This window comes from Meleagris gallopavo, chromosome 13 (genome assembly GCF_000146605.3).
Source record: "Meleagris gallopavo isolate NT-WF06-2002-E0010 breed Aviagen turkey brand Nicholas breeding stock chromosome 13, Turkey_5.1, whole genome shotgun sequence".
NCBI classification, from domain to species: Eukaryota; Metazoa; Chordata; class Aves; order Galliformes; family Phasianidae; genus Meleagris; species Meleagris gallopavo.
Genome location: NC_015023.2, coordinates 15,605,363 through 15,619,102, shown reverse-complemented (window position 1 = coordinate 15,619,102; position 13,740 = coordinate 15,605,363). Strand labels below are relative to the sequence as shown.

At 36.4% G+C, this 13,740-nt stretch overlaps 1 protein-coding gene across 3 annotated transcripts in view; it reads right to left on the bottom strand.

Moving 5' to 3' along the window:
* CDH13 (cadherin 13) overlaps positions 1 to 13,740 on the bottom strand; it is a 431,656-nt gene that overhangs the window by 47,329 nt on the left and 370,587 nt on the right. For all 3 annotated transcript variants that reach the window (XM_010718092.3, XM_010718093.3, XM_019619816.2), the window contains 2 exons: positions 8,951 to 9,133; positions 7,561 to 7,814 (listed from right to left, as the gene is read on the bottom strand). In XM_010718092.3, the coding sequence (XP_010716394.1) occupies positions 7,561 to 7,814; positions 8,951 to 9,133 (437 nt within the window). The remainder of the gene's footprint in view (positions 1 to 7,560; positions 7,815 to 8,950; positions 9,134 to 13,740) is intronic.

The following is a 13,740-nucleotide window of genomic DNA, read 5'->3' as shown; positions in this document are numbered from 1 at the left end:
TAAATTTTAGCACTTCAATTGACAGAAAAAAAATACAGGCATCAAGACCTTAACAAAAAATGTTTCTGTTTTGTTTCCTGAAATGACAGAAGCTGAAAAGAAAGCACTCACCAAAATATTAAATTAATAGCTCACTCAATGGGTTATGGTTATGCAATGATTAAAGTTGTTACAGGCTTTTCTTCCTTTTTCCTTGTAAGTAAAAACCTCAACTGTGTAACAGTTTTCGTGAGTTGAACTCACTTAACAAAACTGACATGAAGCTATGGAAAATTAAGACAGTATTGTTTTCCTTTTTGATTTACATACATTTTAAACACTAGTTAACGTAGCTTCCAGGGCCAGAAGAGACTTGTAAGTACTCAGTTTTGATGCTGCAAGCCTTGTGCCGTACTGATACAACATTTTCTTGTATTAGCCCTGAAGCATTACCATACTACTCTGGCTGCATTATTGTTTTTTTAATATAGAAAATGCCATCAGCGATCCAGGGCTGAACCTCCAGAGAGGGCAAGCCTCAGGCAGGTAGAGGTCTATTGGAAATTTCCCTTCTGAAAGTAAAAGAAGGAAATGTTATTCTGACAGAGCCGCTAAAATAGGTAAATGTGTAAAAGTTCTTTGGGGTTTTGGAATACTCCATGAAACCTGGGCAGGTTAGTATCTCCAAGGCAATGCTATGCTAAGTACTGCCCAATGGAGCTACCCCAAATGATCATACAAATAAAATTACCTAAATATATGTAGAGTAAGCGTGCAGGTCTCTGTAAGCATATTTACCTAGGGCATAACTGTGATAAAATCAGGAAGAAGCCAGTCCCTAGCAATTCATGTTTGACCCAAGAATGGATCTCCAGGCTTATTGCTGCTTAACAACATGTGTAATTTCACTCTTACTCTGAAACTATTTTACAGAAATTGGCATCCTTATTACTAAGTTAATAGAAAAATTCCAATTGAACTTTACAAGTGTATTTTCCCATTACAAAAGCATTGCAGAGCTCCATTTAGTAAAAATGAGTGCGTAGGCCTTCTGACAGTTTCCTTACGGGACTTAAATTCCACTCTAAGAATAACCATTTGTGAGTGAAATAAAATGGAGGTCTTCACTCCTCAACACACACAGACTAGGGATGTTTTGCTGCTGCTGTTAACATGTACCAGAAGCTCTGAGATGAAATCCTACATCCAGATTCAGTAGGAATTTTGCCACTGAATTCAGCGTGTCTATGGCTCACTCTATAATCTGGAGATTGCAAATTAATGAAATGGAGCCATAACACTGGCACTTCATATCTTCACAGCAAGGCAAAAAAGCTTTGGAAGAACTCTAGTTTCTCTTTTCCAATCAGAATCTGAGTGCCAGACAACATCTAATCTGTTAAGAACTGCACCTACTTTAAAGACAGAAGTGCTGAACTCCACAGAGGAAGAAGAATGGTTTAATTGGTGCTTCTGCTTGGTGACAGGATTCTAACCTAGACATGTTATTGGTCTCCCTGGTAAGCTTTTATTTGAATGCTCAGTTTTCCATCTTTTAGTGTCTTATAAAAATAACTGGTTGCTGGAGTTACATATAGTCTTTCCATATCACCTGTACAAATAAATCTCTGTCAAGGTATCACTGAAAACTGTTGAAACTGCATCCAGACATGCACACACGATCTAAGTTGGCTGACTTTAACTCAAGAATGTAATGGCCATAAAATAGTAACTGAATTCCTACCACCCCCTCCCTGTCAACTTGCCTCCTCACACAGCATCCCCTATTTGATAGGCAACTTATTATAATCAAGATAGTCTTTACTTCTTCCAGAGGCAAAATCCTGCCTTCTTTGAAACCAGAAGAGAACAGTAATGACAAAGTGAGTTATTGTCAAGATCTGGCTTCCACTGCAAGCATAACTTGTGACTGATATATCCTATTGTTGTATTTCCTCAAGATCTGCAATATTGTTTAGTCAGTGACATGAAAAATGCGGCCTATAATTTCACAGTTCACAGTCATTCATTCTGAGTGCTGACATAGTTGAAATCATAATGTGGCATAATATTGTTATGTGAGATAAAGACAGAGGGTGTAATTAAACTCCTCTTAAATGTTACATTCATCCTTATTAATCAAGAATTTTAGATTCTTAAGGTAATATCAAGGGAAGTTAAAATTGGTTTTTATGGCTTATTTGATTACATGGATACAGAGGTTCTCAATTCTATCACATACAGCTTTAATATCAACATATTAAGTATGATTTATGCCAACACAGTAAAGCAGAACAGAAAATTTTAGGAATACAATCTTTGACAGCCTTGTGTTAGAGGCTGGCTGCTGGTAGATAGGTTCCCTTCAAAACTCTGAATTACTGTTTTGATTCACAGCAACCTTCAATCGTTGGATTGAGAATTCTTAGGACCCTTGCTTTATGCAGATTTAAGATTGAAAATTTTCTCATTGCTGGACTTCCTTTCATATGCTAGTGGATGAGAAAAAAAAACAACTCTAAAAGCTGCCTGTTCACATATGTTAATATTTCCCCCAAATCTTGGCAGCAGTTAGGAAGAACAAAAGTTTTATGATGTTAGTACAAATAAGCAAAAGAGAGCATGGGAAGGTTGCCCCACCTCCCTGCAAGGCAAAAGCCAGGATATTAAAGCATCAACTGGTTACATGGGATTGTCCTTAAACACTAAAAATGAAGACATGCAAAATCAGAAAACAAGAGAATAGGGCTAACATCTGCCCTAATGCAGAGACAGGGAATATCAATAAAGAAGGGAAAAAACAAACAAAACAACAACTGGGGAGCTGTTTACCAAGATAAATGCATGAAGCATTTAGGATCCTAGGACCTTCCCAAGGTGTTAAACAGGAGATGTTGACAGGTTGGCTGTAAATTAAACCAGGGAATCCCCATGAGTAATAAAAGGACTGAATAACAGAGTTTTGGGAAGCAAACTATCAACATTTGTTTACTAGTCTGAGGAAGAGAAGGACCTGCAATAGTGTAGCTCTGATACTGAAGATAACAGGTGAAAGTGGCTTTTCTGAGCAGTCAGTGTAAGATCCTGCCCACAGTTTCTTTAGGATTAGGTTTCCAGATTTTGCAGATGTTTTAATCCTCTCAGCACCAGGATTTTACTCCCTTTTACTCTCTTCAGTCTGATCTCAGAAATTCCCACCAGAGATTCTGATTTTTATCAGCTGCTTCCACTACATTAATTCAGACTGAACTGTCTGAACAGCGCTGGCCAACTGCAAACCATGTAAACAGGAGAAAAAGGGCCTGGTTTGAGCCACTATCTTGAGCCAATATCACTCTTCCAAAGTTATACCAGTCTGGTCATGTGTGTGAAAGGAGAGCAAAACTGGTGCAGAAGCAATTTTGCTCTCACCCTGTCTTGCTGTAGGCCTAAAGAGTTTGTTGAATGGGGCATGCTTACTTTGTTTAGTAAACAAAAGATGGAAATCTCTTTGGTCAAGAAAAAAATGAAAAAACCCCAAAACAATTTATTTCCCTTCAGATATCAATAATACAATAATTGGACCTATTTATCACGATGATTAACAAGACTGCTGGTACTAACACATTCAGTAAATTTTAGTAAAAAAACAAAACAACACAGCTGTTCTGCAGTGAGCTGTCAAGCTAATTATTGATTGGTGAGCACCTAAAACTATGGTGGAAATTGTGTGTCATGATGGAATTGGCACCTCTCCTTTTCCATCTCTGCCTGCCTGCCCCAGTACATGCAACCCTCTAGAGTCAGTGTTTCTGTGTTTCAAATTTTGGTACCACGAGACAGAAGAGGAAAAAGTTTTGCTTCAAGTAGCTTCCCTCTCTACCTGGCTTTCCTTCTAACTTAAATGAGAAAGGAAAAGAAAAATAATTTCCACTGCCCAATATACAGCAACTTCAGATCTAGAGTTGTGCTACAAATTCCCAGTGGCTGGGTTCAGGCAGGTCATAAATAAAACTGCAGAGCCAACTCAAGATGCTCTTGGGTATAACTTACAGTGAAAAACTCTGGTGCTGCATGCAGAAAGCATGGCTCAGCCATTCATTTATAACAATAGAACTGTTCTTCTGTCTGCACCAGGAAAAAACAAATCTTCTGTTGTTAGGAATCAAAGTCAAGCCCTTCAGACTCTAGGAGATATATTTAACAATGACTAAGCATGCTACTTCATAAGGTTCACTGCTTACAACTTTCTATCTCTCATTATATAGTACTTCTGTATGTGATGGTAGTGTATTACAAAAAGCAAGTCTGTTGACCTCCATCTGCAACAAAAGCACTTTAAAAGGCGTGATGTGAAACAAAGTATGCAAAATTGATCCCTCAGATATTGACTGAATAGATTATTCAGTGCTTCCAGAAACCTCTTACATTATGTGGAGTCAGCTGGAATCAGGTGCAGATAAAAACAATTACAGACACATATAAATATATATCTTGCATAAACCACTTCATTTATGGCTGTCTTTCTTATTCCCTTGAAACTCACTGCAGTTTTGGGTTCTGAGTTCTCCAGCTTCAAATGCTATATTTAAATTCTACTTAATGAATTAGATATGCTTTAGAGCTATAATAAACTTCTCCTGTGAAGATATCTCTGAAGCATTTAGTCACGTTGCTTACTGAGAATAAATACTGCAATAATATATTTACATAAATAATTTAAAATCCAAGAGCACAGTAGGTAATAAAAATACATTGCCATGATAAGCCATGAAACCAGAGAAGAATGTTGATTTAATTAAAAATTATAAATAAGCCCCAGTAAACAACTTATTTACACATAGTTAAAAGCCTAACTACTGAATATCGTGGACTCCTTGAATCCAAAAAAGGAAAAAATACTTAAATCAACTTCTCCTCACAGACAAAATATTGAGGACCATAACTGTGTTTAATTAAGATCTACTGTTAATACTGGATTTCAGAGAATAAGGCTCTTCTTTTAATTTCCCAAGGTGGAAAATGTTATTAAATTTGGCCTTTAACTTCTCATTGACACGTACACTTGAAACTTCTGATTAAAATTTCAGAGGTTGGGAAGAGGCAGCCAAAATTAAACTATTAAATCTGGCACAAAAATAACAATGATCCCTGATTAAGAAATCAAATTTCAGAAACTTCATTACTGTTCTATTAATAAATTGTTGGGTTATAATTAAAATGGGGCCTGCTGGATTTCCTTCTTTTTTTTCTTAATTCTAGAAAAGTTGGAAACAAGAGGGAATTAAACACTTTTAAAAATAGGTTAATGAATCTAAGAAACGTGATCCAAGTTGAGCAAGTTCCTTTTCTTTCTGGCAGTGATCACAGAGGAACAAATGTTATTTCCCACCCAAACGTAAATCCCCTGCTTCTGTCTGATTCTTCCTTTCTTCAATATCCATAATCTAAAACTCATTATAGTCATTGCAGCCTTTTCAGAGGAAATCACAGCTCTGGCTATAGTCACAAAAGTCAGCGTTAGCCCAGTTTTAAACAGGTATAATTTAGAGTGATATTAAACTTGATGCCTACATTATATGGCTGGTCAATACGAGCATGTGATTTTTGTTTCCAGGATGATGTTTCTAACTTGAGTATCTTTGAAATGCTAACATCAGTACATTAAAGAAGAGTTGACACTATGAAAATTCACTGCTAATTGTGTACAAAACAGGTAGCACACTGTGTGCTTTTGAGCCTTGGAGTCATATTTTCTTCACTAGAATATATTTTTGCCAGCTTTTCTGAGCTTCTAAATGAAATTGTTTCTCAGACTGCAAAAACACATCAAGCTAAAGAGTGAGAAAGAAAATTGCTTCTGAAGTACAGCTGTCCTTAGGAATTTCTCAAAGAGATAAATAATTTGAATTGATTCAGACATGGGAAGTTCAAGACATAAATTCAACCTACAAATGGACATTGGCACCAAAGGTTTCAGTACACTATTGATGGTTCTTGAAATGCATTTACGGTATTGTATTACTAGAGTAACCAAATCTGCTGATTACAAATAGTCAACATCCTCTTCTACAAATCTTACATAGAGAACTAATAAGAAATGATGTTGCAATTAGGCAGACCTCAGTTTATATAGGCTGAAAATAATGAAAAGTAAAATTATCAGTCCTCTATCGTTCTTTTGTTTGTATCCATCTGCACATTTTGAACAGATACATATTTTGTTGGCACTGATGGACGTTGTCCACGCAGCACACACAATCAAAATCTGATATTCATTGCCTCTTGTAGACACACAACATTGCTTGCTCATGGTCATTGATATTTAGTGTAATATCTTGTTTAAAACTCTGCATTTTGTCTGCTTGGCCTTTATTACAGTGTAATCACAGTAAGGACACTGATGATATAACAGCAGGTTCTGAGAACTGTGTGGTTTGGTGTGCAACCTCCATAAACCCGGACCAAGGCCCCCACTCTAAACACAACATCTACTCATAGAAACTTGAAGATAAAACCTTTCTGTCAGATCCAAACTAGTAAGCACATTTGGCCTTTATTCATACAATTTCACACTGCTCTAATTGGAGATGCTGTTCCTATATACTGCAGTCTTTGTCACTGCTGGTAGCTCTGTGATTCAATAATACCAGCATAATTAAAGAATGCTGTTTTAAGCTTTTCTGTTATTTTAGCAAAAGAAGTGCATACAGGTAACTTTCCTCAGTAATTCCATTATTTCCCAAATTTCCATTATATCTGCATTATTTTCTACTAACTTACAGGTTGGAAAATATCTCTAAGACAGACACTTCCTTTAAAATAGCTTCCATATATGATCACACTTCAATCCTAACTCAAACTAGCTTGTTTCTGTTCTTTTCTGCACGTGAAGAATGAGAAAGAAAATCTTGCTTTTGGTTAAAAACATCCCAGGCTCTAGCTACACAGGTATAAAAAACTTCTGTGAAACTTCTTTTTAGTTTATGTAATAGTAATAGTCAAGATTTAAGAGTGCCTTTGTTAAGTGTGCTGGATTGCAAAAAGCATTGATGACAGCTGGTCATACACAACACATAAAGCTAAGTTTTCAGTGACTTGATGGCATTTCCTACAATTTCAGAGCCAATGCAGTTAGAAGAAATTCAACAAGTCGAGGGGGGAAATTTAGATAATAGTGTCTCATTGTTGATTTTAATAACCAAATCTACCTATTTTCTTTACTTTTCTCTTATAGTATTCCAAAATCAAGTGTTAACAATAACCAATATGATTCCACTGGTTTTTCATGGCAATCTGTAAACGTATGGAGAACTTCAATAACTGTTTTTTAAACTTAGCCCAAATCCCAAAGGGCATCAGTATCTCCCCCCTGCTCTGAATAATACTGTTGAGAGTCAGATTGCTGTATCTGACTGTTGTTCCCTGCCTAATGCAGCACTTTGTCTTTACCATACTGTATTTCTTCAATGCAAGAAAAAACTCTTCTTCAATTTATTATCTACAGCCCAAAAAACTTTAATTTTCTATTGGCAGACAAATTTTTGGTCAATAGACAAAGACAAGTTTGGATGGATGACAGTTGAAGAGTAGTGCACTCACCTGATAGTCTGATGCTGCAAAGTGTCTGGATCAGTGGCATTTACTGTTAACACAATACTGCCAATAGGGATGTTCTCTTGTTTTGTCACTGTCATTGGGTTTGGGTGGAAAACAGGGCCTTCATTCACATCCTCAACAGTGATCTGAACTGTTGCTGTGGAACTGGGGCCGTAGGCTATGTCTGGAATCAGCGGATCTTCATTTTCAACTTTTATCAGCAACGTGTGAAATGCTGAAATCTCATAGTCTAAAGGCTGTAAAACAAAGAGAGTACTTAACACTCAACCGCTCATACCCCACTCCTGGAAGCTTTCAGGAGACAAAATTAGCCAGAAAAGGACAAAGCATTTATTGCATCTGATATTTGGTCAAGAGTTTAGCATAAGACATGCCAATAATTATAAAGTGTGTCTTTATGTACCAACAGTGAAAAGCAAAAAATTGACCATGCCTGGAGGGTAACACACATAGGTTGCTCCTAAAATTTTCCTAATTTCTTCCTTCACACTCACAGAGTAGAGTTCATAGGAGTTTGGCTGTTATTTTTAAACAGCTCCATTTGAGTTTTACTACTGGGGAGCTGACTGGTCACACTTGGTGAAAGATTTAGACGCTTCTCTATTTAAAATTGTATGCATTTTTTCTATACCTCAAACACATAATTCCCATATGTACATGCTTATTTATGATGTAGTACGCATTAATTGAACGGAACATCTTACTTAATAGCTATGTATGATAAATACCATCAGACCATTTTCTCAACTCTTACCTTGAAGCCAAAAGCACTGCCATGGAAAAAAGTTCAATTACTTTCAAGAATTGAAAATATTTCTTCTGAAGTCAAACAAAGAAAACAGGCAGCAACTAGAACTTCTTTTTTTCAATTATTTTTTAAAAGCGTTTAAAATAGGATTGTCTTCATACAAAGCTGATAATATTTTTTTTTCATAATACTTCAGAAATGTGGGACCAGAGGGAAGCCTCCAGTTCAGCCTCAAGCCATGTCCTTTACTTCCCTGGCATCTATAGAACATGTGGTTTAACAGAACAAAATGTGGCACTTGAATTCTAATTGTACCCTCAGTCCCCAAAAAACTGCATTGTAAACTCTTACTATAAATGAATTGTGATGGTTACCACAAAAATAGCTGTTATTTAAGCACGAGGACAGTATAGTTAGGACAGTATAGCAACAGGCAGGTTATTATCACTAAAGAAGCAAGGTAACTGTAACAAAAAGGCAGTTATACATATTGGCTGAAGGAAATAAGGGCTGATGGCTAACTGTATTTTCTTAACTTATCCTTGCTGCGCCTTCTCCTATGCAGTAAATCCAGGGGATGAAACTTAACAGTAATAATGCAGTACAGTAGCAAATTATCCTTACTTTGACAACAGAGAGCATTCCCTCATTAGTCTGGGGATTGGTATGGATTTCAAAACTCTGCCCCGGATTTCCGTTAATAATAGTGTAGACAGCTCTCCATGCTCCAGTTGCTGGGTCATCTCGGTCACCAACAGTTAAGTTTACTATTACACCCGTGACTCCTTCCTTTACTGTGGCCTGAAACTACAAAGATAAAAAATAAAAAAAGAGGAAATTGTTAATATTTTCAATGATTGACCACACCCACACTTAGTATACAAGCCAGCATTAATTATTTACCACAACACAAGAAAAATGTTGACTGAAACTGAGTATTATAGGCTCTATATAATATACTATCACCCATGAAATATAAGCTCTGCACTCAATGGAGAACAGATAAAAAGCAGTGTAACAGGAATCAGACTTAGGGAGATTCTGGCCATAAAAAGACTGTTCCATTCATACTGCTGGAAAAGAGAATCCTGAAAACAGATGCAGTGTTGCGTAGGTGCAGGTGCTACCAGAAGGGGAACTCCACTCAAAACTAAGCAGAAGAGGTAGCTGACTAAATAGCTCATTCTTGCCCTCTAATATAATCTTGTCTTGCATTTCGGATGATTATTTTTATAATTTTCCTCATCATTTTTTTTTTTCTTTTCACTATACTATTATCAATACATGAAACGTTTGTCACCAAAAGTGCTCCAATACCACTTTGGAGCTGGAGAGTGTTGCTCTAAAATTTATAGTTGGATCTCCTGCTATAACTTTGTCTGAGTAACTCTAAAGCAATGTTTCTCCTTTCAGTAGAAGAGTTTTTTATGACCTTGTGTAGTTTGTTGTACTACCAACAACCAAGCCCTATGCAATTCTCTCTAATTTGCTTTCCAGTCAAACAGTGTGTAACATCATTGTTATTTAAGCAGCAAAAACATTAAGTGAACCATTTGAAAAGCTTGCAAGGGTCAGAGTTAATAACACTCCTCACCTTTCAAGTACTTTCAGCTGACATGCTAAAAGGGCTGTATGCGCCAGAGATAAGATAATACCTGCTATATGGCTGGATAAACTGGACTGATAACATAGCTAATCCTCAGAAGTGCTGAACATCAGCAATACCATTATAGATCATAAGGAAATCTTAGCATTTCTGGGGAATAAGCCTTCAAAAGTCCAAAATTACAAACTTTAATGACAGGAATAGGTTTTGTCATCCCTGCTCATTGTCAGTGACAATGTTTGATGTGTCACTCGAGCAAAAATCACCAAAATGACTTCATTACATCTGACTTATAGACCACATCAAGTCAGAACACTACAGATTTTGTGAGAAAGCAGAACCAAAAAGATGGCATTTTATTAATATGTAGGCTTCAAAATCTGGAAAATAGTAGGTAAAATGTAAAATGTAAAATGTATTTCCTCACAGTAAAATAGAGGAGACAACGACATATTTTACTGTGTTCAGTTATCTATTCTTGGTTTCTTCCAACAAATTTGACTTATATTGCCAACCCTTTTTTCAACATAATGATGTAATTTGAGTGCATGTATTCAATTCAAGCTTTCCAGCTTCAAATTTGATGTTATGAAAGGATGACATTAATGACTGGCCATTTCTATCTTCTTTGGTGCATTTAACAAAGAATTGCAAGACTCTTTTGATTTTGATAGTTAATATGTAACAGGTTGTGATTGAGCTTTGTTTTGGAGAGATCATTAAGTTCATTTGCAGTTTAATTAACTTTAAATGATAATATAACAAAACAATATTTTCACTTGCTTTGAAGTGAATCAAAAGAAATCTCTATTAAGAACCTTGGAAATAACAGAGGAATGATTACCAAGATTGGTAAAGATTGGTAAGCTCAGCAAAAATGCTGTCACTGGAAAGCACATTTGGATATATTTAACTCTAATTGAAAATAAGTGATTGGTCTGATCTTTCTGTAGTATTTCCTTTTGTCTCAGCTTGAGCACGTATTAAACAAGACACCAGTCAGAATTTTTCCAAATGCCTGTCCAATACCAAGCAATTCCTATTTTGCTATGTAAAATGGTGACTAGATTTCAAGGATGTTAATCCTCAAGAATCTTAGATCCGACAGGGCACCCCTTCCTAAGCCTTTCTGACCCTCTAGTCCTGTCCTTAGTACACTAGTCTGATACAGTGCAGTGTTCAATTCCCATCACGATGGGAATAGTTAGACATGTTTGGGTTAAATAATTTTAAATCTGCCTGTTTTATTTAGATACACAATTGAGAAGGCAGAGAGATATATTTTATGTATTTACCCCATCAGTGCAAGACTATGATGGAAAAGGTTTCCACCATGTGCCACCTAGCTCAAAAAATACTTAATGTCATTTTAACGGTGTCTAACTCAAAGATTTCTCAGCTGATATTGGCTCTCTTCTGCACTCATTTTCTTTTTTTTCCAGGAAGAGCTCTCAGTAGCTTCAGCTGTGGTGCATTAGCAATTCAGAAAGGACGCACAGAGTTGCTGGGGGCATAAAACAGCAGAGATCCTGACACCTGCAGATCAAGGAACTGACAATATCTATAGGCAGAGGCTGTGCCAAGATGGGTAACTCCAAGTACAGTGGTATGATCAGCCCTAGTATTCTCTGCATTTTAGAAATGACCATACAAACACAAGGGGTATTTGAAGCTGTCTGGAATTTAGACTAAAATCTGTTCAAGATGGATGAAAAAGGAGAATGATCAAATCACAGAAGTTATCACATGGGTCTATAGAAGGCAAAAACTGTAATAAATCACAGATTGTGATTCCAAAAGCTAAATATCTGCTGTGAAACAGAAAGGCACAGAAAAATAAAGGGTATATTATCTTCAAGGTGAATTCCTTTGCCTGTTCAGACATCTTTTTATAAGAAAAAAATCTGCTTCCTGATATTCAGAAAAATCTGCTATATTTATATGAGCTCCCTTTCAAAAACAAAAGCCAAGAAGGAAAACTTAATGAAAAGACAAAAATAGGAATCGGATTTGCAGATAGGGAAAAGATAACTACAGGTTCATCATATTTCTAAATGAAAGCTTTACATTCTTGGTGCTTAACTTGGAAAGGCTGATCCGGTGCTCTAAAATAAAACCCCATAGGGGCTAATACAAATAATTGGATCAAGAATTAATTGATTTTACTCTTTTTAAATATCCGCACATCCCCTAAGCACCACTATAAATTAAGAATAAAATAGATGAGTTCAGAACTTTATTTAAACTGCTATAATCTGGACCCACATTAATAATTTAGAAGGCCTTGAGACAGAGATGCACTTGGCTGGAAGGAGCTACGTTCACTTACAACTATTTGAATATGTAAAGTTTACTTGCTCTGTAGAGTGATATGCCATGTTGTCATTTATTGTACTTATCAAAAATATAGCTAGGAAATTCTGGTCATTGTATTATGCTTGGAGATTTATAAACTTTTTTATAAACTGCTTTTCTGCAGTCAAAACAAAAAATAAAGACATACAATAGACCAATAGCAATTTAGAAACAATGAGCAATTAAGGGTAGTTTGAAATGGCCTGTGGTTTACCCTGAGTCATTAGATTTGGGTAAACAAACGAGACTTAACAAGTTGCTGAGATGCATAAAAAAAATCAAGGGATGGATGTGGATGAAGAGTGTGAGAGTGCTTGTGAGGAAGCACAGATATTCTTTTGAGAATTAGCTATGTTTGCTGTCACAGAGAAGCTCAGGGAAGTGGACACCAACTACTGGACATTCCTGTGAGGGAGCACAAAGACAGTTTCATGGAGGGTCCCGAGAGTGAAAACAAGCAGCATACATTTCTTACAACAGGAGAGTCAGTAAAGGGATGATAAGGTTTACAACACCTGTGTTAGGATATAGCTCATTTAACTGCACCCAGGAGGGTCCCCAGCAAACCTCAGTTCAGCAGTTAGCCATGGCTTAATATCAATATTTATTTCCTGGTAGAGCCAGGGTATGACCTAATGCTGAGTCAAATCCTTCTCCACACTGAGCTCTATGTAGAACTAGTGGGGCACTTAGAGACAGCTCTTACTGAACAGCAAAATCTCTCAATATGGTCTCGAGAAAAACAAAACTTAGCAGATTTCCATCATGGAGGAGATACATGGAAAGATCATTTTGCAAAGTGTTATTGCCTGAGAAACTATATACTAACCCTATTTCAGCCTCAAATAAAAGTGGAAATGCCTGTATGAAAACTGGATTCTTATCCAATAGCCTTATTTAAAGTTTTCATATAATAAGTAAGGTTTTCTTTACTACTTTCTCAGAGCACAGAACAACAGGTGCACTTAATAGCATCAGTACCACCTGAATGTCTGCTGTCAAGCAATGAGATGAGCATGTGGATATAACCTTAATGCCTTTATGAAGTCACTGAAAAACTTCTGCCTCAAAGTGGGGTACTGATATAACCTAAATTAAAGAGCTGCCACAAGCAGAAACACAATGTGAGATAAACGTGTCTGGGATTGGTGATCACTACCCCATGGCTCATTAGGATTCTACATGCTGTGATTCCCAGTCAAGAACAACCAAATTAAAACTGCACGTCAGATTGCATTAATCAGGGTAACATTCTAGTTGAAGGTATTCTGAGTTATTATCATGTACTTGTTTCCCCATCTATATATTACAAAAGATGAGAAATAATGGGATATATTAATTCACACAGCTCCATTAGAAACTCCCCAAGGAAGTTATATTATTGTATTTGTCCTTCTCCACTAAAGTCCACATCTTTTGCAAACATTTTTCTATCTACTTCCTTAAAAATACA